At 38.3% G+C, this 25,136-nt stretch overlaps 1 protein-coding gene across 2 annotated transcripts in view; it reads right to left on the bottom strand.

The window, feature by feature from the left end:
* Positions 1–25,136, bottom strand: part of SMAP1 (small ArfGAP 1) — a 100,294-nt gene that overhangs the window by 30,014 nt on the left and 45,144 nt on the right. Inside the window, exons 5-6 of one of the 2 annotated variants that reach the window (XM_054195117.1) lie at positions 21,988–22,065; positions 17,357–17,437 (exon numbers count right to left, since the gene is read on the bottom strand). In XM_054195117.1, coding sequence (XP_054051092.1) covers positions 17,357–17,437; positions 21,988–22,065 — 159 coding nt within the window. The remainder of the gene's footprint in view (positions 1–17,356; positions 17,438–21,987; positions 22,066–25,136) is intronic. The other variant, XM_054195118.1, reaches the window with a different exon arrangement.

A 25,136-nucleotide genomic window follows, 5' to 3' on the forward strand; every position in this document is an offset into this window, starting at 1 on the left:
AAGTTTTCTATTCCATCATGAAAGATGAACTTGTAATTCAACAACCTACATTTAATGTTGCATTCCTCTTTCTCCCCCATTATTCTTTCTTTACTCATTTTGTGAAACAATAAAAGCTACCTGAGGCTGAATTTGAAAAATAGGGTAAGAACACTAGTTTAGGCCAGGAAAAAAAAATAAAATAATTGTCCCTACTAGGTCTCAATTTAAAAAACAAAGCTCAGTTTTACACAAACAAATACTACCTTTTATTGAACTCACATAATGCATTGTTTTCAATATACCATTAATAATACCGTTCTAGTTCAATCGAATTTATGTGAAACACTTTCCTTGAGTTAGTTGAAAACAAATAAACCAGCAAGTAACACTGTTAAGTACTCTATTCACACATGAGGTTCTAGGGTTGATTTTATAGATTTGTTTCTCATATGTTACTCGAAATCAAATTTTCTAGTAAATAAGGACATTTTGTTGACAAGAACAAGAGAACTGAAATCTATTTTATACTACATATTTTGCAGACTAATTGCCTGTGTGGGTCTGGCTGGGATGGAGTCAACTTACTTCATAGCAGCCAGTATGGTGCTATGTTTTCGATCTGTGGCTAAACCAGTGTTGGTGAAACACCGGTGTTTTGGCTATTGCTGAGCAGTGCCTGTACAGCATCAAGGCTTCTTTTTTCCTCACTCTGCCCCTGCAGTGAGTAGGCTGGGGCTGGGAGGGGACATAGCCAGGACAGCTGACCTGAACTGACTGAAGGGATACTCCATACCATATGACGTCGCGCCTTCTGAACTCATCCCATCAACACATGTAATACTGACATAATACTTTTGATAACCTCATCACGTTAGAAATATGATTGCATAAAACCAGCAAAACTATCAGCCTTTGTTTTGCTAGTCAGAACAAGCCAACCTCTAAGCCTCTCTTTAATAAATTCAAGGACTACACACACACACACAGAGACAGCAATACTTCACCATTGTTCGGCAGTTTTCTTCATAACCACCTTCTCTTCCCTTTCTCTAGCATTCTATAGACTTCACCAAGTAGATACAAGGAGCACGTTAGTCAAGTGAATCAACCTATTTATGGAACTCGCCCTACAAATCGCAGTGATTCACAAGTTGTGTTTTCTCATTGAAGCTTAGTGTATGCAAACCTCAATACCCTGAATCCGAGCATTATAGTTTTTGCAGTAGACTCATCCAAAGGTAAACTCCCACTCCCTGGAACGGGCAGCTGTATCTTCTCCCAGAGACTTAGACAGCAAGTTTGCAGGAGATGGGATTGTGAAGAACATTCATTAACACCTGAAGCATAAGTGGCGTACTGTAGGAATTCCAATGTCTCAGTCAGGGATTTCATCAGATTTTGTTCAGCCAGATATTTTTGGAGATAACCATTACATGAGTAATTCATTCTGCCTCAGAGAAAAGAAAAATAATGAAAGCATTGCCAAGTCATTCTTCCTCCTTCCTCCATACCAAGATTACAGTACAGCACATATGATGCTGTCTACAAGGGATACGGTTATCTCATGGGCAAGACAAAAAGGAGGGTCAGTACCACCATGACTGACAGTCACACACCTATTAAATTCACCTATATAACAGGATGCTTTGAGGGCTATCGCTGATGTTACCCGTGCTCCTTCTCTGTGAAACAACAGCTTGTCCTCTCCTGACTCTCAGCACTGTGCCCATGTACACGTTTGGCTCCTAAGTGTAGAAGAAGATGGGTAGGAGACAAGAGTCTCCTACTCTTGTAAAGAAGAAAAAAAAGAATAATGTTAGGTAATTCAAGTTTCCATTTTCTCCTTCTGTAACCTTATACCAAGTATCTTCATATGTACAAACTTTAAGGGTTTAACAGTTCTAAAAGACGTATGACACACAATAGAAATGTAACCCCCCTGAAATGCTTTATAAACAAGTGGAACTTTTGCTGAATTCACTATTACAAGATGTTCATGTAAATAATGCATCAGGTTTCAACATCAGTATTTAGGATTAACACTGACCTTATTCTCACTTACATTACCTGAGAGCATTAGAAGGGGTAGCATACACGGTGCAAGACATATGCCACATAACTAATAGCTCTGAAGAAGAAAAACTCTCTGGTCAGAGCAGTCACAAGTTACTACCGTAAATACTTCTCCTACTCGAAAGCAAGATACCAGTCACTGTCAAAAATCTGATCCATCACCTGTCCAGTCCAGTTATCTGCTCCTATTTTAATACTTTAATATTACACACAAAAAAAATACCATTCTGCACATTTTCCTCAATTTTCTACTTCAATGAAAAATTCATTGTAATTTCATACACATCTGGCTACTCATGCATTTCTTACTTCTATACCCTACCTTAACTACAAGAAGCTTTATGAAAGCTGGAGATCCATCATACAATTTAGCAAAAAGCACTTATAAGTTACTTAAAAGCAACTTGCAGTTTACTCACTAGAGCTTATCAACACTTCTATGGTTACTGAATAAAAGTCTTCCTTTGCTCTTATTAGGTAGGAATTGTATGCCTTGTGCATAAAGTAATTGGATTCCTTCCCTCTTCATTACCTGCTTGCAATAAAACTTGCAAGACAGCACAAACATTTGAGAATTCCCATATGAGAAAATAATGTTAGTAATTTACCATAACCTTGCAATAGGTTTGTAGAGATGATTTGTCCTGACAGCTCATCTACTTCTACTATATGAGTTAGTTTACTTTGTATCTAGTTAAAGCATTACTCAAGTAGGTATCTTCGAATTTTTAAAGAATGGTTTTACAACTTTTGTATCTGACATATAAGTAAGTAAAAACTAATCCTTTCATAATACTGAATGTAAATCCCATTAAAGATGAAACATGTTTACCCTCCTATAAGATACTAGCATTTTTTTCAGACTTGTAACTAAACATGAATAAACCCAGAAATCAGAATAACTCTTCAAAATTTCATGTACTTTTAGCATGTGATAAAGTGCTATTTTGCCTAGCTAGCAAAAAAAGCCAGAAAACAAGTATACTATATTGAATCACAAGATATACATTATGAAGTTGTACAAACTACAGCAACTCTGGAAGCAAACTCTGATGCATTTCTAATCAAGAGAAAAAAACCCACCCATCAACCAAAAAAAAAAAAAAAAGGGGGAAATGTGAGTTTATTATTTAAGAGTCTATTGCAATTATTCCAATGAATCACTCTCAGACACTGAACTACCGACGCTGATGTAGTTAAGTGACATTTAAGGCACTTATACCAAGCAAACCAACAAAACTGAATTGCCTTTTTTTTTTTTTTTTTTTCTGTAAAATAGGATTCTGTACACGTGACGGTCATTCAGTTGAAACACACTCCTGAAGGAAAACATTGATCTACATCTCCACTTTAAAGGCCTGGGCATATGGATTTCATTAGATTTTCCCAGTTAGGGCAAGGTACTTGTACAAGATTATGTAAGATGTGTTATATCTTTAGTCATTTGAATTAAAAACTTCATGGCAGAACTAACGGACAGCTGCACCATAACCTTATTTCATTAATATGATTTTACCTGGGTCCAGGATAATATGCTAATAATATCAATGGAAAGTGGATTAAGACTATTGCTTAGTTATGACTTATTGATCACCAGTACTACCACTTTATTTTAACTGAATTTAAAATGTTAGCTCAGATCTCATTTACTTTAGTCAATGTATTCCAAGAAGGCTTAACACCTTTCATGTCTCGTACTTAGCTGAATCAGTTTATCTCCCTTCCAACGCATCAGACATTCTCAGAGGCCCTTTTACCTTGCTCAAAACAAGGTATGCAACTGTAGAAGCACAGTTTCCTAAAATGAAGTTGTCTTTCTTTTTATACTTACTGCTGAGACTATGTCAGAATAGCAAAGATTAAATCTTTCTTTTCAAATACTTGTATTCACGCATTAAATCTATGTAATAACAACCATATTTTAAATACTAGTTGTATGCATTCATTTTCACGGAATCACAGAATGGTTCAGGTTGGAAGCGACCTTAAAGATCATCTAGTTCCAACCCCCCTCCCACGGGCAGGGACACCTCCCACTAGACCAGGCTGCTCAAAACCCCATCCAGCCTGGCCTTGAACACTTCCAGGGATGGGGCAGCCACAACCTCCCTGGGCAACCTGTTCCAGTGTCTCACCACCCTCACAGTAAATAATTTTTTCCTGATATCCAATCTAAATCTCCCCTCTTTCAGTTTGAGGCTGTTACCCTGTGTCCTATCATTACACTCCCTGATAAAGAGTCCCTCCCAATCTCTCCTGTAGGCCCCCTTTAGGTACCAGAAGGCTGCTATAAGGTCTCTTTGGAGCCTTCTCTTCTCCAGGCTGAACAGCCCCAGCTCTCTCAGCCTGTCTTCATAGGAGAGGTGCTCCAGCCCTCTGATCATCTTTGTGGCCCTCCGCTGGCCCCGTTCCAACAGGTCCATGTCAATTTCAAACATATTATGTTCCTAAAGCTGACAAGTTCAGAATAGGATCTGAAAAAAGAGGGCAAGCTCTTTCTCCTAAGTTTGGCACTTGAAGAAAAGCATTAAAAGACTGCGAGGTGATTGCTAGGTAACTGTCACAACAAGAAGTAGGAACCTCAAGCCAAGCTGGAGATGGCAAGACTGCAGAGAAGGACAGGCACATAGTCTGAGTGCAGAGGTATTAAAGTTTTCTAGAGATTCCGGGGGCAAGGATTTGAGCAGGGTTTGCTGCAGTGCTAAATCTTTGAAATGACTGTGTTTGAGCTCAGAAGCAAGGACCTGTTTACAAGGACACAAAAGGCAGAGGGAAAAGCTGTTTATCAACCCTTTTCCTATTTTGTATTATCTTGTCACGGAATTTTATTTAGATAAAACCCAAGCATTCTACTTTTAATCCAATAAAAGCCGTTTTTTACATCTTTTAGAAGTCATTATGAGGTAGAAAACCTAGGTAGATCTTAAAGCTGTAGCTGATCCAGTGTCCCATTACAACATCTATAAATCCGATTAGGGTCGAAGCTTTCCAATGCACCTCAGTTTGCAAGATGTGAAATGCAATAAACACAGTTTGTATTTTTATAAGCTGTTTTAAATACATCTTCAGTTTTAGAACCGCATATTATGGTTATACGAACTCAGCTTACATATTTCTATTCCGTTTCCATTGAGCTAATTAGCCCGGGCAAGACTGCAATAATGCAGCTGTATTAGTTCCAAGTTCCTCATTAAACGGTTTTCTTTTATAACTTTCCTTCTAAAAACCTTTTGAGTTATACATACTGTAACATCAGCGTACCCAATCAGAACTAAGGGGTATATATTTATAATTCCTTCTTCATACGTCTCCAGACAAGAACGAGCTGTTTTAGGCACGGTAACTGACGGAGCTCAGAGTGACAAAACAATCCATTGCTTTCCAACCCTATTCGTGAAGGGATGCGTTTGCATTCTTTTATTTGACTCTAACAACAGTGCTTTTTTGCTGAAAAATGCTTTTTACATGCGACAAGTTCATCGAATACCAAGACCCTGCACCCTTAGCCAGTCACCAGCTCAGACCTTGTATCTTTCCAGACGCTGATACCCTACTCACTGGGTAGTCCAGCATGAATTTGGCTAGCAGTTACACACGTGTGTGAGCACAATATGGGTGTCTCCAGTAGCTGGTCTTAGACGTGCTGCTTTGCAATAGTTGGCTTCTAGATTCTGGTCTCTCCAGTTGCTGACCGTTATGCTCCTCAAACCTGCCGTCTCTTTGCAGTGGCCGACACCAGCCTCTTAGCCTTCTTGTCTCATAGTCCAACTTGAAGTTTGCTAGTGCTTACACACAGACACAGAAGAGACAACGCACTCACGCACAATAGGGTTGCAAATAGAATTTGGCAAGAATGTAGGACAGCCTGCAGCGATCAAGTGCAGGGCTCAGACAAGCGTACTGCCCAGCAACCTGCATATATGGGACCAACCCTTTCTATCCCCTTCCCTCTGCTTCTTCATGCCTGGTTTCTCCCCAGTCCACCTTGATTCCTCCATTTCCCTGCTTTTGGTTTGTCACCCAAACATCCTATAATAAGCTTCATACAATATTCTCTGCCCTATCCCCATATTCTTTTCTCTATGCATCCCCTAGTAAGTCCTATAGCCTAGTATGCAATCACCCTTTACTTGCCTGGGGTTCCTGGAAAAGAATCTCTTTTCTTGACCCATCTCAACACTCTCCTTCGACAGACCTAGGAGAAGCAGACCACTGTGCTCCCTCTTCACTCATTAGATTACTCTGGTTCTCCTCCCTGTCATTGTTGCTCTGATCCTTGCTGTCCTTATGTTTTAGTCACACAGTCTAACAGCATCACAACACTCAACATTGTTTCATATATACCACCTCTGAATTAGGAATTTTCCTAACAGAGTTCTGCTTCCTGCATTGGACTGATACTCTGTACTGGCATCTTTTCTATCATTATGGCAAGCAGCATGATATAAACACTTCATAAGGTCTCAGCATACTACGTCTATAGAGATGCATTTTAAAAGAGCCTCTCAATTAGTTCCATGGGAATTCAATCCTGTCGCTGACAGCTAATCAGACTGAAATAACCCCACAGGTTAATTTTTCTTACTTCTCTATCAGCCTGTTGCTTTTCTTTGGCTGCTATAGAAGTACTTTATCATATATAGAGTACTTTATCATCCTCATATACAAATAGATCATTCTGTTTCACAAATGCAGAACTTAGTAAGAGGGAGAAACATTTAATAAGTACTTATGCATCATTAGCTGTTCATGTCTACAATCATTAGTTGTATTAGTTTCTTCTGCCAGTCAGGTTTTGGTTTTTGTCCTTCGTTTTATTCTTATTTCAAAGTTAACCACTTTGAAACAATTACGTTAGAAGCTAATTAATTTTAACCTAATTAATTTTAGAAACAAATTAATTTTAAGCAATACCAAAATGTATTGCCCTTTACTTGAGTAAACTCCATTTTCTTTGTCTTCCCCCTCCATATCACCGTAATCTTTAACGCCAACTATCAAGAAGCATTCTAACCACAATCTAGTCTAGCAGTCTACACCTCGACTGGAAATGAGTCAAACTTCTTCCTGCTTTTATTCCTCAAGTTTAAATAATGCAAATCTTTATTTAATTTCGGGTATTCTGAAAATGAATATTTAAATCATCCTTACAAAACACAAGGATCACTAAGACTTTTTAGATTCACAGCTTCAAAGATTCTGAAGTTTTACAACTGACCCTTCAAGTGATATTACAAGGGCTCTGACTTGTTCAGGCGTGCATTTCCACATTTATGCTGAGATTTGACCAAACCAATTTCTTTTACACCACTAAAATAGTCTATGTTTAAACAAAGGAAAAAAGATATATTGATGGCCTTTGACACCGTCCCCCACCGCATTCTCCTGGAGAAGCTGGCGACTGATGGCATGGACAGGTGTACTCTTCGCTGGGTAAAAAACTGGCTGGATGGCCGTGCCCAGAGAGTTGTGATTAATGGGGTGAAATCCTCTTGGCGGCCCATCACCAGTGGTGTCCCTCAGGGCTCAGTTTTGGAGCCAGTTTCCTTTAATATCTTTATCAATGATCTGGATGAGGGGATTGAGTGCACCCTCAGTAAGTTTCCAGACGACACCAAACCAGGTGGGAGTGTTGATCTGCTTGAGGGTAGGAAGGCTCTACAGAGGGACCTGGACAGGCTGGATCGATGGGCCAAGGCCAACTGTATGAGGTTTAATAAGGCCAAGTGCCGGGTCCTGCATTTTGGTCACAACAACCCCAAGCAACGCTACAGGCTTGGGGCAGAGTGGCTGGAAAGCTGCCCAGCAGAAAAGGACCTGGGGGTGCTGGTGGACAGCCAGCTTAACATGAGCCAACAGTGTGCCCAGGTGGCCAAGAAGGCCAACAGCATTCTGGCTTGTATCAGGAGTAGCGTGGCCAGCAGGAGCAGGGAAGTGATCGTGCCTCTGTACTCGGCACTGGTGAGGCCTCACCTCGAGTGCTGTGTTCAGTTCTGGGCCCCTCTGTACAAGAGGGACATTGAAGTGCTGGAGCGTGTCCAGAGGAGAGCTACCAGGCTGGTGAGGGGTCTGGAGACCAGGTCATATGAGGAGAGGCTGAGGGAGCTGGGCATGGTTAGCTTGGAGAAGAGGAGGCTGAGGGGAGACCTCATTGCCCTCTCCAACTACCTGAAAGGAGGTTGGAGAGAGGTGGGTGTTGGCCTCTTCTCCCAAGTCAATAATGACAGGACCAGAGGAAATGGTCTGAAGTTGCGGCAGGGGAGGTTTAGATTAGATATTAGGAATTACTTTACTGAAAGAGTGGTCAGGCACTGGAACAGCCTGCCCAGGGAGGTGGTTGAGTCACCATCCCTAGAGGTGTTTAACAAACGTCTAGATTTGGCACTTCAGGGCATGCTCTAGTGGCAGAGATTGTAGAGGTTTTGTGTGTGTGTGTGTGTGTGTGTGTGTGTGTGGTTGGACTCGATGATCTCAAAGGCCCATTCCAACCATGAAGATTCTATGATTCTAAGACAAAAAACCCCAACCTGTAAGTTATCTTGAACAGAAGTCACCCATGTTACTACACAGTGTAAAATACACTATCTATGTAGCAGAAAAGCCTGCAGTACCTTACTCTGACATGAAGTACAATACCCTCAAGTTGAGAGAGAACATATTTACTGAGCAGGGAGGTGGGGCACCTTTATTTTTCAACAGTACACTGACACGCACGGGGACCAGCTTCAGAAATGCCCCCATTTTCTAGCTGCAGGCGCCAATTTTATGAAGGAAAAATTTCAAGTAAAACTGAAATACAATCTCATTGAGTTGCAACCCTTTTTTTCAACAGAGACAGGAGGCAATTGATTGCAGATGGGTTAACAGTGTTGACTGATATACAAGGAATTTAGCATTAAAGAGATGCTAGTTATTTGAACAACTAGGTAACTGGTGACTTAATTTTGTACCATACTTATCCGGAGTAACTTGTCCATTGACTTCGAATTGTGTTAGAAGATCCCGCTTCTACCTCATCTTGCTTTTATCTCTACCACAGCTACAGTGCTATCTTCCAAATACCTTTGAGTTAATTTTCTGAACACATAATTATGTAACAGGATGAATGTCAAAGCCATAAAGTTTACTGTGCAATTATTCTTGTGCCATGAGCAACTACTGAAACATAATAAATTCTATAGTCCAAATAAATACTCATTCCTTTTAGTAAAAAGCCACACAATCAATACTTATGTCAACTACGAATTTAAACTGGAAGACACTGAAAGTTGCATGACAGGGTTTGGAAGCTTGCTGAAACCTCTCACAACGTTTTATTATTATTACTAAACAATTTAAAGCTTAAGCTAATGTTGGAGCTTTTAATATTGTCAGTGGCACCTAAAATTATTTTTTATGGAAAATGGAGTTACTATCTTTACTCCTAAGTAAGAGTAGCACATCTGACAGTGCTTCCCACTACCCCATTGCCCTATCTTGATGGTCACACACTGGAGCGAGATGTCTCTCCTGAGGAGTTTAAGCACGTTCTAGCTTAAGCACAGTAAAATGAAACAGAACACACAAAGACACTTGATTGCTTTGCTCATACTCCAATACTTGCATTATTTTATGAAAATAAAGAAAGCCTATTATTCAAAACAAGATAATAATAGTATTTTGAGTGACATTATTCAAATTAAATGTCTTTTTCCTGTTATCAACTACATCTCATCCAATCCTTACCCTTCTTTACATTCAGTTCCATGTATGAGTACCACTTCTGTAAAAATGTTTTTTGTTCTTGCACATTTGATTGATTGTATACAATCTCCTAACTAGCACTATAATTTTTATAAAACTTTTTAGATGAGATTGTATATTTGCACTTCAATCATGCACGTTCCTGTGGTTACAAATGTCTCAGAATGAATAAGACTTGGTGATGTAGATGTTTTTATCTAAAGATAGCATCCATCCATGAATAAGGCTGATTTAGTTCACGCTTATTTAAATGTGCCTACTTTTTTTTTTTTGTTCAATATACACATAAGTATATGTAGATGTTGCCTTCTTAATTGTCTCGAAGTCACCAGGAGAAAAGGTGAAGCTTATCGCAAGCAAGCAGGAGAAACCTGAAAATGCCATCTGTTAATAAGCATTGTCAACTGAAAACCCAGGGCACTTTTAGGTTTTGACCCTGCATGGAGAAAAAATATAACTGAGGATCAATTAAAACCAAGCACACTTAACAATACCTTCTTGTTAAAAATAGTTTGGCAAGTTAAACAAAGGCCAATTTAACCAAAGCAGCCCAAAACCAAGCCTGTTCTCATAGTTTTAAGATTACATTTCTGTAGAATTAAAAAAAACAAACAAACAAAGAAAAACAAAAAAACCACCCCACATTAAAATACTGTTCTGCTGCAGACCAGAGTTGAGAGGATCAACCAAATACAGAGAACACGCACTGGGCCGAGGAAAAAAATGTGATACGCTTCCTGCAGGTTGTCTGCTTTTCCAACTCTAAAAAGACAAATACCCTTCTTCCCATCTGACAAAAAAAGGGTTTTCTTTCAATTGCTTCTCCCTGCAATATCTATTTCTTAATTTCTTTGTCTACAACTCCCAATACGTAATAAGAGCCACGACAGATTAATTTCATTAAGTAAGACTATTTTTCAAGGCAATCCTCAAACACAAGGAGTCCTTTGTTACCTGCAAAGGGAATGAATCGCAGAGTTTCAGGAAGAATCTAATTTGATTTGCCTTTCTCCAGATTAGCATTAGAAGCAACCAAAGAACCCAAAGAACCTGATCTCTTCCATATGACTGAAAAGGTATGATTAGAAATGTAAAACCAGGCTGGGACAGGTCCATAAAATGCAGACTGAGAGAGCAAGAAGCCTTGAAACCTTTCACTTTCTGTGGGGGTAGGAGGCAGGGAAACAGGCTGTCCTAAGTCTTATCACATACTCCTAAATCCTGAGCTTTAATGCATACCTACTCAGTCTGAATTTGTGAAAACCGAGATTAAGAGTATAAATAAGACTATGTATTCAACCAAAGAGCAAAACATGTTTCTATTTTTCTGTTTCTCTGATATACACTTGATTACTTATATACTAGCATTTAAATTTATATAAAAGTAAGTTTATATAAAGAAAAAAACAAAAACATTAAAAAATTAAATCAATCAGGCAAACAATGTTTAGAAGTCTAGTGAAACATATTGTTAACAACCTTCCAAGTGATTTAGCAAATATATCATTAATATGGTATCAAAATAAAGAAAGCCTTTAGAATATGTAGAATGTAGTTACCATTCAGGTCAATATTTGTACAGTCAACTTATTCCTACAGCTTAAAAGTAAACACCTATATATATATCACTTCCACCAAACTGGTGTTTAAGTGGACACTAAAAATTTTGCAGGTTTTCATTCTTCCACTCATTCTCACAATGAAGCGAAGGACACGAGAGCACTATTTGCTCCAGCTCATTTCTCCTTGTACAAAATGATTAGGATGGTAATTTGGAAAATTTTGGGCAAGTAAAAAATTATCCCCAGCGAACAAATAGGGACTAATAGTTCCTCTTGTCTCACTTGCCCAGACAGGTTGATTTCTGTGGGAGTTTTAGCTGTCTCCAGGGGAAAACAAAAAAAATAAACAAACCCACTAAATTCTACATGAAATTCTTCCCATTTGGTTAAATGAATATTTGACATATTGTTTTTCCTATAGGAAGGGGGAAATGATTTGATCTTATTTTCATTTGAGGGGCTCTCTAGCACTTTTAAAATGCAAATAAACTTATGTCAGTACCTCCGCAATGCTGGGCATCTGGTGGTGGTTGGTACCAGCTGACTGAGAGGCAACAGCTCACTGTTATTGCTGTGTTTAAACTGGCAATTTAGTCTCCAGTTTGGGGAAGAAAAACAGCATTTGATATACTACCATTGAAAGATAACCTCTAACTGACCCATTCCCGTCGCTTAAATCAACTCTATATACAAACAAGAGGCAATTTCAAACTCAAAATGCAATATAATAAAACGAAGTAAACCCAGTGTCAAATAGTACTTCAGTTAATCAAGTTTAACTGCTGCAATCCTTCAGAAACATTCATCATCCTGATGTGTTCAGCAGAATGAAAAAAGTCTTAACTTTGAATGTCAATATTAGTTTGCAAAAGCACAAAGAGTTTGTGGGAAAAAAAATAGTTTGTTCTTTGCAACCTAACCATTTAACTTTACTGTCCCAATACGACACAATCTTGTCTTACTTTCAATAAATTAGATGTGGTTTCACAGTAACTATAGCCCTCAATACGCAGTATTTTACAATGAAACCATCACAATATTTTCACGAAAGTCTTCAACTGATGTGAAACCTCTAAAATAAACACCGCAGAAAGCTACACAGTGCTGAACACAAACACTTCCAAGGCATTCAGTGCCATGGACTTCGCCGAACTTTCTAATTTTGGGCATCAGAAATACTTGCCAAGTTTTCCACGGACAGTTTTCCAAATCACTCCTGGCTTAATTCTGGATTGCTAGCACTGATGAACATCAGGTTCTCTTCATTTAAAAATTAAGCTATATAAAAAATTGAACCCTATAAAAATCTGAACATTTAGGCATATGAATTTTCTCCCTTTATTTTGGGAGCACTCCAAAGCCTCAAGACGTCAATCCCTAGTGATGCCTTTTTTGTCTGAATTTGTACTGCAGCTGGACATAAAAAGGTACGTCTTGAAAAAAACTAGAATTTTCCTACTTGCCCTGAAATTCGAGAAGTCATTCACCCAGCTCAATCCAAGTTCTCTGTTCTAAATAGTGCAATGCCAGTGCCTTCACTAAACAAAGTATTATTCCTTATATCATTTGATTATTTCCTCAGCCCATTCTTTGCAGGCTCTTGTTTATCCTTGGGACACACAATCTCCCCAGGTCACACGCTGGCCACATCCCAACCGTGTCCCTCATAGTTCTGATCGCTCAGCCCAGATGACGAGACTGCACCCCATCTCCTTCCCTTCTGCGCTTCCTTTCAGGGGAGAACAAGTATGCGGTGGATGGGATACACACAGACAGAGGACGAAGAAGCAGCGTGGAGCTTACCTGAAGTGCTCCTCTGTGCTATAAGCAGAAACTACCTAAAACCACAGCACAGATTAAATTCTAGTTGAAAAAACTACTATGAGTCTTTGGTAGCTCCCTTACGCATCAGTAGAATACGTGGGCTACATATGCTTTTTAAAGTCACCACATAAATGTAAATTGAGCACATTCAGTTACCCAAGGATGAATAAAAATCCTACTCAGTAGACACACTAGAAATAAAACAGGAGCTCAGAGATTTACTCTGTTCCTGAATGGAGAACTCGTTCAGTCAGTTTAGGCAGGAGAAAAAAAAAAAGAAAAAAAAAAGGCTGATTTGGGAAATTTCACCAACTTCAGCTGTGCAAAAGAGTAATAAATAAGATGGGAAAACTCCTCAGCAGCTGATGAAAGGGTGGGCAGGATGATGAAGTTTAGAAAATGGCTATTAAAAGCCTACCTGGTTTTTCCCACCTATAAATTAAAAATTTTCATCTGTTATCATCAACGAAACATCTAAGATTGGTGCTCAAACTACTGATTTTCTTCTCTCCCCACTACTGAAATGGTCTCTTGAAGGATCGTATTCACTTTTTTAGACAATTTGAAATCTCTTAATCTTAATTGTGTGTACACAACACCTAAAAATTGCTTTCATTGCGTGACAGTCTGCCTTGCACTATTATTCTTGCTACTGGCCCGTAAGAAGCTTGAGATTAGCTCAAATTGATTATTTATTCTTGCAGTGCAACACATTTTTATATTGCCAAAATTGGCATTTCTGTCACTTGCAAACAAGCTGGGCTTTCGCTGGACATTTCAGCTCCACGTAACCCGGCCCCAGGTTTCATGTCATGAAGAACTGTATAATAATTTTTTCGGCAGTTTTCTTGCAATTTTTTTTTTCTTTTTCTCCAAAGTAAGCGTAAGGTTAAGGTTCTTTTAAGCATAAGGACTGAGGAAACTTGAGGTCTGTAATTGCAGAAATGGCACGGGGAGACGGGGACGAAGGACCCTGGGTAAGTTATGCAGGTTTCTCAACTTTCGTCAATTAGTCTGAAAATAATCATTACAACTGCCAGTAGCTTGGCAAAGTCACTTATTTTATTTTATTAAGAATTCTGCAGGTCTGATGTAGAACATCAAGTTGTTGGCCGCTTTCAATAAAACACTAATCACTGCACTAGACTGAATCTGTAGCTGACGTAGTAAGATCTTGTTATATTACAAATTACCCAGTAATTTTGTCACAGAAAGTGGAACAGCCCAGAAAAATAGAGTCAAACAAGTATCCTCGCTACTCGCTGTTCTGACGTAGATCTCTCTAATCTTGAGGAATTTCTACTCTACATCTGAAACCACTGTTTCAAACTTGAGTGTTCACAAAAACTGTTTCCCATAAAACCCACTTTAAGGACATGATGATTCTTACTGAAAGGCAATTTCAGTAAAAAAGCCCACTATTGTTAATCAGTAAATACATGATTTTCTGTTCTTTTTACTGATCAAAGCCTGCTAATCGACAAAGTATCTTTTATGTCGATATCACCTGACACATTAACGCAATATTGGAATAATGCAGTTTACTAAACCAATGCTACAAGCTTTCAGCAATATTTGAAAATGCAACAGAAATCATGGTAGCCACTCAGCCTGTCAAAGGCTAAAGATCAGCTACAGTCACCGGAGAGAGGCTTTACACGGATGTAGGAGCAGATCAGTCAGTTCCATGGAGCAGAGATCGGAACATGAGAATTAAGTGTGAACATTTTAATTTTTTAGGATGCATATTCTTGTTTTAAGAGCTAAGAAACTTAAATTCAATAGAAGACGTGAAAAAGAAGACACCAGGAACTTTAGACTCATAGGAGTACATAAAAGTAAAGAGATCTGAAGTTTTCTACAGCTTTGACTTTTTACCAGCTTAAGGCCTGCCATTTTTTCAATCTTTATTGATTCTTCTACAGGACGGCTAAAACACTGCATGAATTACTTTAATCAAGAGAAGTCTCAAAATTCTGGTAGAACTGCCAACAGCTTGGTCACCTATTTTTAATTCATTAACTTCCCAAGCCTGGAATATCTTGACTGGAGATACACCATGGCTGCAATAAAGGCAACCAGTGACTTCACATATGAAGCGTCCTAAGAATTCTCATATTCTGCTTCCTTCTCCAGAAAGCTGAGAACTGGAATAAAGAGTCATCTACTGCTTGACGTGGTTGCTGAAAACATGATACCACAGTCAAGATGCCAGCATTCCCCTACTGATTCAACATGCAATATTTAAAATATCCTATAGACATCTCTAACCAGATGTGAACTGCATCATTACTAGTCAAGCTAAGACGACTATTAATGTTTATCAGCTCCCTGAAACAGAATCACAGCACAAAAGCAGCAACGTATTATTACATATATAAAAATAAAACCTTTTGGTCCTCTGTCTCACTAGTACTTTCCCATGGAAATGCAAGCATTTGATATAGGTCTCTTTCCTTTGGATTCTAGACAGCAACTGTGATTTTAAAATATGTGACGTTTACAGGCTGCATCTAAAAATATTTTATTTTGAATGATCTTTAAAAGCCTTGAAAAGCCCAAGCTTAAAGAATCTCTTAAATTAAAAAGATGACACACAGATGAGTTCCATTTGAACAATCAGTGCTGACACATTAATAATGAAATAAAATACACTGCAGTATTTCAAACATTTTGCAGCTGTTACAACAGTACTATTATCTAATGCAGATATATTTACCAAATTCCACAATTTGTAGCACAAGCATTTACAAATCAAAATACTTCTTTTTTACTTGCCTAATCATTAACTGGTAATCTAATGACATTTCAAATGTAAATCTAATCAGTGGCATTTGAATTGGTTTTTATTTCAGGTATTAGGGTAGTCCCTCAGTTGCAACTACGCGCTGTCGTCTTTTCAGTATTCGCCTAAGCCAGTACTCCCAGCCATCTGACAAGGTTCAGGCACCTTTGCAAAGGGAAACCCTCTCTCCCTCAGACCAAAACTAGACCTTTGGGCTTTAGAAAGTTAAAATTCCCAAGCCGCAGCCATGTTTTTAGGCTTTACAACTAAAGTATATTGTTCTAAGGACCAGAATAAAACCTTTAATTTGGTTGGATGCCCTTGTAAAGCTTCAACGATCAACCATTTTGATATTTTTATTGTCATCTATAAATATGCTTTAACTTCCTACCATATGAATATGGATATCCTTTTCCCCTAGCTCAGTGAAGCTACACAAATTGTCATAACAAAGTTTGCTTCTGCGCTAACTTATTCCACAACTGCTTTCTAATTTCAGAAAAAAAGATATCTGTATTCGGGAGGGGCTTTTTTCCCCCTCCAAGTATGCACATATTTTTGTATCTTGCTTTATTATGCAAAATAAAAAACTTCTACTTGAAAACTGAACTAGAAAGACATCTGCAATCATAATGTATGAATACACAACATTTTTCATAATTGTAACACAGCACAGTTGGGGAATAAACTGACAGATGGAGACTACGATGCGTTCTGCGCACTACACTGCAGATCAGAACATACTAATAGATTCACATCATCTAAGACAGGACATCTGTCTTAGAAGAAATAATTGTATTTAATACTTAAATTACTAATTCAATTTTTGTTTAATATTAACTCTATACAGAAGTGAACATGAAATTTTAATTGTACCTACGTTGCTAAGGCTACTCATTACGCTTTAATATAACTGCATAAAGAAGCACCTTAACTGGTTTGTCTGTCGTATTTCGTGACATAATCTAGTTGAATATTTTGAAGTTAACCTAGACTAGAGTTATTAATTCAATTCTAAAAATTATACGCTCATTTTTAAAATGGATTAATTTATGAAAGACAGTATTAGGTGATCATACAACACTCAATAAAATTGAAAATTTTCTGTGCCAAAAATAGCAATGGTACATCTCAAAAACCTTAATTATCTGAGCTTAAATCTTAACAAATCTTAACTCACTTCCCTCTTCCCCCAAACACATTCCCCATCATATGGTCAACCAACCTGTGTACGCAAACAACAGCCCAAGTAAACCAGTCATGTGGATTATCCAGATTACCATTCATACACACACATTAAAAATTTCTTTTTTTTTTTCCAAATCTTTGTACATGTCTAATATTATGAGTAATTTTTCAATGGCTGGAAAAAATAAACTATTTTTACCTTTTCAACTGCTAATTGTTTTGATGGTTTTTCTGATTCTCTCTCTCTCTTTTTCTCTTCTTTCTTTTTTTCTTTTTCCTTCTGAAAAAAAAAAAAAAGGTATTTTGCTAGTACTCGTTAAAATGCATTTGCAAACGTACTGAATGTCTACAGTCATATAGAATACAGAGATCCCAAGTTACTCCCTTTCAATTCAGAGTTTATGCTTCTATCTGTGCTGCTTCCAGCAGTGACTCATTTTGCTCAAATAGTATTACTAAAAGTATTGTAACTCTGAGAATTCAATACATTCTCAAATACAGCACTACTAGAAATATTGTAACTTTGAGAATTCAAGAAATACACTATTTCGCCTGCTCATCTGCATTTCTTCTTATAAACAGAAGGAAAAAAGAACCAGTGTTGCTTCTCATAAGCTAAGTAGATCTGAAAAGAAAAAAACATCTACAAGTACTCCATTAACTCTGATAACAACTGTCGTTAGGACAGATGCCAGTCTCTTTGACCAAAAAAAGTACAGTAAAGTAATTTGCATGCCGCTTTCTGCAGAGAGTTGCTAATTCTAAAAGCTAATTTAGTAGTCTTAAAAAACTACTCCTGAATGTAAGAGGTTGACTTGGGCCATATGACAGATCCAGTGAGTCATAAGACTTTAAGTTGTTCCGGAAAGAGAAAACATAAGCGATCCCTTTACTTTGAATGCATCATAATGACGTTACAGAAGTTTTTTCATTTTAGTTTTGAATGAATAAATGGGGCAATCTTGCAGTCTGACTGAAGCAAAGCATAAAATAGTCCTTAAGGCACCATAACATACAGAAGATATGGACTTTTTAGGCCAGCAATTGCTCTGACGCAGTGTTACTAGTGATTTTTAGACCCAGTAATCTCTCTGCATTTACCTTGTATGACTACAGTATAGCACCAGTGAGTATACTTGAACATTAAAATGGACAGAACAAGAGTTTAGCTTCTGTAATAAAGGAGATGAGACAGTAGCTCCTAAATGTTCTTTCAGTCATTAGACTTGGATCCTTCTGTTCAAAGCTTCAAAACAGCTTTGTTCCGACAAAACATTACTTTTTAGCAAGTTTCCCAAAATTAGGAGGAAGGTTGACGGGTTAGACTGAGGTTAGATAACTGACCATGCAGCTCCAGTATTAAAAATAAAACAGCTTACTAGGCTACACAATTCTGTCAAAAGGGATTTTTATTTTTTTTCTTTTTAACATCCAACTTTAAAACTGTGTAACATGACATTTGGTTACAATAGTCCTAACACTAAGATGCAGAAGGCTGGTTTTTTCCACTTTTCTGAGGGGGGACCAGGTATGGTGGGATGCAAGTAACGTATTCTTCACAACTTCAAATAATCAATTTCCAAAACTTTCACGATATTTACCAGATGGATTTGGGTTACTCGGTTGAGGTAACTCAAGTCCCAACTAACTCCTGTGAATTATTTCATCAGGTATTAGCCAGAACACTCAGGTCCTGGAATGTGAGACTATCACACCAAGCACCTGCTCAAATGTGGGCGTCACTCAACCAACAGGAAGCAATGACCACAGTCATGAAATGGCAAAAAAAAAAGGGGGATTTGGAATGTCTGCTTTGAAGAAAAGAAACAGAGACCAACTTAGATTTTAGTGAACAACAGGAACACAAAAATGAGCACAGCAGTGCAAACCAGAGGTCCAGCCAACACCATACCTCACCTGTGGCAGTGCCAGGTGTTCAAGAAAAAGTCTGTATGACTGTGACAAGTACAGACAGTGTTTTATTCTGAGGCCATCATAATAGCCTGAGACTTGCAGAGTTACTGAACTAAGATTACAAATGCATAGCCGTGACTTTCAAATGAAGCTTAGCCTTTCTTCCATTACTGTGTCACCGATCCTAGCACCAACCTGCATTCTAAAGACTCCCCAAATCCTGTGACCGTAATCGTGTACTGCACACAAATGTACTGCCAGAGCAGTAACTTTACCAAAAGTCTTTCATTCCCTCCCCACTTCCCACCTTCCCAAGTAAAGTAGTTTAAATGAACCTAATCGCTTCTCCTATGGAAGCTTTTCTACATCTTAGACAACTGCAATTTGTTTCCTCTCCTCCTGGGAAAGGTTGTAAGTGTCATAACAATACACTTACTTTTCAAATACAGTACCTTAAGTTTACTTGAAGGTGTTTAAGTGAAAGCAGAGTTAAATTTTTGCATATGATCATCTTCAGGATGTCCTGATTCCAAGTTTGACTTCAACCATTTTTTAAAGTATGTTTTGTTAGAGAAACTTCACTTCTAGAGGAAAACGTATATGGAAACTTTTATTCTTCATGACTTTGAGAACAAGGAGGGCTTGCAGTAAGTTTCGCAAACACTCCATAAAGGTGACCAAATATCAATAAATGCCTCTCATTGCCCTTAACAAATCCCTGACAGTTTCATAGTGAATATATGAAAACTTAAAATAAAAAGTTCACCAGTCCTTCTGCCTCCACACCTCACAAAGCCTACAGAAACTCTCTCGATTACCAGCAAATTTATTTTCATTCACTTCATTTTCACTGTGTACTTGAAAACCCGTAAGTCCTTCATCTTCACACTTCACAATTTCAATATGCAAGCTTTCTGCTTCAGCTCCATTAGATAAAAATGAATTCAGACTAAATAAAAACATTTCTCAGATGCTGTATTCATGCCACAACTTCAACACAAGTGTTTCATTACTTATAAAAGCAGTCAAAAAGCACTATGAAGATAATAAAATCAAATTGGCTTGATACTGGTCTTAAATTCTAAGCTAAAATTATTGGGTTTTTCCCCCCAGTTTTCATTTCTAACAACATGGCATATTAGTTACACAGAGAAACTTTCAAATTTGAATCACAGAATCATTGAACGGTTAGAGTTGGAAGGGACCTTAAAGATCATCTAGTTCCAACCCCCCTCCCATGGGCAGGGATACCTCCCACTAGACCAGGCTGCTCAAAGCCCCATCCAGCCTGGCCTTGAACACTTCCAGGGATGGGGCAGCCAAAACCTCCCTGGGCAACCTGTTCCAGTGTCTCACCACCCTCACAGTAAAGAATTCCTTCCAAATAACTAATCTAAAACTAGCCTCTTTCAGTTTAAAGCCTTTACACCTTGTCCTATCACTACACTCACTGGTAAAAGGGCACCTCTCCATCCCTTCTGTAGGCCCCCTTTAGGTACTAGAAGGCTCCTCTAAGGTCTCTTTGGAGCCTTCTCTTCTTCAGGCTGAACAACCCCAACTCTCTGTCTGTCCTCATAGCAGAGGTGCTCCAGCCCTCTGATCATTTTCATGGCCCTCCTCTGGACCCGTTCCAACAGGTCTGTGTCCTCCTTATGTTGGGATCTCCAGACTGGACACAGTGCTCCAGGTGGGATCTCACCAGAGCAGAGTAGAGGGGCAGAATCACCTCCCTTGACCTGCTGGCCACGCTTCTTTTGATGCAGCCCAGGATGCGGTTGGCTTTCTGGGCTGCCAGCACACATTGCTACCTCATGTTGAGCCTCTCATCAACCAGCACCCCCAAGTCCTTCTCCTCAGGGATGCTCTCAATCCATTCTCTGCCCAGCCTGTAGTTGTGCTTGGGATTGCCCTGACCCCGGTGCAGGACCTTGCACTTGGCCTTGTTGAATTTCATGAGGTTCACATCAAGAATGCACCAAGAGAGGCAGGTAAGAAAGGAAAGGCGAGTTTCATTCTAAGTGGCTGCTGCTATTCCTGGTACGACTTAAAAAATACGTCAAATTCAGCAAGACTTGTGGTCTACTACATGACACTGTCATTTAAATTTTAACTAATGTTTAAATATAGCTGAACTAAAATAATTTATAACATCTGTCTACATTGTTGGTATTTAGAAGAAAAAAAATATGACTTATATTTAGATCATGTTATTTCATATACTGTATACAGTCTCAATTTGGAGTGAAGTATCCAAAAGAGCCTAACATTGAGCATTCATATTCTGAAAAAATCTATTTCATTATTGTTCCAAATTGTGACATTTACTGAAAGTTCATACAAACAATGCCCCATCTACTACTTGTTTGTATGTTAAGTTTTTCAAAGGCCCTTCTAAAAAGTAAATGTAATGTCAGCACACACACACATATCTAGCACACACACCAGCTAGAAGGGATATTAAAACCAGTATGAGTTAACAGAAGTGTCACTGAATTAATTCTATATTTATTTCCAAGGAGACTGAACTGGATGGCTGGAACAGTACTCTTAATTTAGACTCTGAAACAAGCAAGTCATATAAAAAAGGACACCAAAAACTACTCCTGAGGAGACAGGACAACGTCACTCATGCCCATTAGCTGGGAATGAAATGGTGTTTGTGACACTAAACCAGAGTAGAAACAGAATTTTGACATAGGAAAAACAAGAGGTAACAATTAGACATGTACTTTGTCTTGTTGTATCGGTTCTTTTCATTTATTTAGTACAGGACGCAAGGAAAAAAGTATTTTAATTGCCTGATATATTACCAAGCAATTCAAATTCTCTAGTTAGCTCAGTGAAATTACTCTATAGAAACATAAACATTCATGCAAAGCAGTAATGTGACCAGAGCTACACCCGAAAACAATATACCTCTGCTTTGCTCTTCTCAGCAGCAGCTTGCAGAGAAGGAGAGGATGCCAAAGGCTGAGCAGCATCAGAAGAGGAGATCTGCACAAAACAGAGGAAAGAAATGAGAAAGAAAATAAGCAAGAACAGCTGGGAAGGAGGGAGTAGAGGCAGTAAGAGACATGATTTTCACTCTTTCTTTCAATAATTTTGGGGGTAGGGGAAAAAAATACAACATAGAAGAAAAAAAAAGAGAAGTCAGTATTTCCTTATTTTTATCAGTACGATTTTTAAAGGAAACCTGTCAGGTAGGAATGAGTGACTTATAATGAAATTCACTAGAACAGAAAATAAGAAAATGAACCTGGATAAGATCATATCACAGGCCTAAGAAAAATAATTAGGTTTCATCCATTGTTCAATTTTATCCAGTGTGACTATTGAAATATTAATGTCCTGAAGCATGAAGGCACACTGTCCCAGAGGAGGGGGAGAGAAGAGACTGCCTTTGTTCTTGTTCACTGTAACAGAATATTTTTATTAAGAGGAATGCAAAATAACTCTGGAAGTTATACGTTAATTAAAGTTCTGATTAACTCTTCTCTAAGAACATTCCAGATGAGTAAAGAACTTAGGGTTAATATAAAGCTGCAGCCTAGCAGCAGGCTGCCAGACCTTCCAGACAGGTGATACTTCTTTTTCTAGGAATCAGTACGTAAAATTGTTATTAGCACCACTAGACCTCCAGAATTATCCAAAAGGTATAAGTTATACATGCAACAAATGCAGTTTGCTCAAGAAAACAGGATTTCTCAAAATACTTTGTCATACATCTTTCTATCCTATTTCTTTATGCATAGTGGATCACTTTAATGGAAACATTATCTTTCTATTCCCCTTACTACAAAAATGCAACTGAATTACATTTACGAAATATGTAGAAGATCTTCAGAGCTATAAAGCTGATACTTCTACACTGTCTTGTATCACCTCTATCTATAAGGAAAATTTAAAAATAAATGAAGCTATTGCAGAGCAGGTCATTAAGTTGAATCAAAATAACCAATTTAGATGACATGTTTTTATTTAGTTTAAAAAAAACGGCTTGCACTATGCCTATCCTGGAAATTTGTGTAGACCTTCAGGAAAGATATTTATAAGGTTTAATTTTTAAACCAGATTTTACCTGCAGAAATATGGAATGGAATCCTCATTTTTAAATTTACTGTTTTAAAATCCTCAGGTTATTAGAAGAGTTATGGATACATCTGCTGCAATGAAGCAGTTTCTCAAACTGTAGCATTCTGTTGCTATAGGAACATCGGGATCCTGTTTATTCCAATTACACTACATTGTAACAAAATAAAGATGTCAGAAAAATGATTAGGTAACTACGTATATTGAACTATGAGCTCTAACACCATGTTCCTTACTAAGATTTCAATTAAATGTAAACGTGTGAAATTCTGATAATGGAGCAACTTAGACATACTTTCAAGTGTCTAAAGATAAAGTGGGATTTTGGTTGTTTAGGTTTTGTGGTTTGTTTTTTTTTTTTCATTCTTTTGTACGCTTCAGATTTTAAGAGAATTTAAACTTAATAGCTCTCACAGGTGAACAGCAGGTAACAGCTACTCACCACATAGAACCAGGTAAGCAGAATTTTATTTGGACATTGGAAGGAAAACAGCACTATAGATGTTTGTGTCACATTTCCATCCTCCCACAATGGTTCTTCTCAACCTGCATACCATCTTTATAAATTAAGGGATTATCTAACCTAGGATATGGCAATCCTGTGAAGGCCTGAAAGTATTACAGTTTTGGAGAGGTGTCATGCAAACTGTAAGGAGGAGACAGAGTGAAAAGCATTTGCCATCTAGCCTGGGATATGCCACAGGATATACAAGCTGAGAAATGCCCAAGCATAACATTTAAAGACAAACAGCAGCACAACATTCACTTCAGGCTAAAAAACAGCACTTGAAAACACACTTCATATATGCAAATATTCAACTAAGCAAGAGTACAAAAGGCATAGGACTGAAGCTAGTCTTTAAGCGAAGACACATTACAATGTATAAAGAACTGATTAAGTTTATATAATGAAACCAATAGGATGCATTTGGGCTGCTGAACAGCTTTATCATTACTGCATCGTGTTAAACTTGTTATCTACCATGCTGTGCCAGATAAGGAAATCTGAATGTAAAAATCCAATCAGGTCAAACTGAGCTGCTGGATAAACCCGAACATAAAACAGGCTTAAAAGAGAGGCTGGTGCAGTCCATTGTGGCGAGTGGCTAAGCAGTCAGAGTATCGAGAGCTGATCAGGGTACCAGAGAAGCCTGGAAAAATACTTGCCATTGGGGCAAACTGATGCTTAAGGGACAGCGGAGGTGTTAGCCCTGCTAGGGTTCCCAGCAGGCAGTGACCCGGCTGCCTCCTGCCCTCGGAGTAGTCCAGCACAGCCCACGCTGGCTGCGGAGGAGCCTGAGCGAGAAGCAGCACTTCCCAGCCAGAACCGAGTCCCTGCAGTGACAACTGCTCCGTTCCTCACCTGTGCTCACATGTCCTATTGTGTCATGTCCATATACCAACACTAACACCAAATAAAACTAAAAACTACAACAACAATACAACATACGGGTATTCTTTTATTATCTTGGGATTTTTCCAGTTAGAAAACTGAATTTTCACTAACACACAGGTCATTATTACAGATGCTAGTACCGTCAAAGCACAAAGAGAAACCTAACACCTTAGTCATCAACTGCTTCCTCTTCAGGGGATTTCAAAATGCTCATTTCTGACCCAAAGTAATCTCATATTTTAGCAAATCAGTGAGGTTGTCAGATATTCTGACTTGTCAATAAAGCCTCACAGGTTTTGTTCCCCCTTGTACTGTTTTGAAAGGTTGTGGTATGTTCATATTTTCAAACTGCAGCACACGTTACAGATGTAACGTAGAGCAAAAACCTCAACAAATAACACTTATCATTGGCATAAGTCAGCCCTAAACAGCTTTGACGTTATTCTGATGAACTTCATTGCCAAAACCCGGGTTAGACTATTCAGAGTTAGCATTGATACCTTGTACGTCCTGTTTGCAGTGCAGACGTGCCATTAGCTGTGGGGGATACTAGTTATTGAACAGATGAAACACTGATAAG

Source organism: Rissa tridactyla, chromosome 3 (assembly GCF_028500815.1).
Source record: "Rissa tridactyla isolate bRisTri1 chromosome 3, bRisTri1.patW.cur.20221130, whole genome shotgun sequence".
Taxonomy (NCBI): Eukaryota; Metazoa; Chordata; class Aves; order Charadriiformes; family Laridae; genus Rissa; species Rissa tridactyla.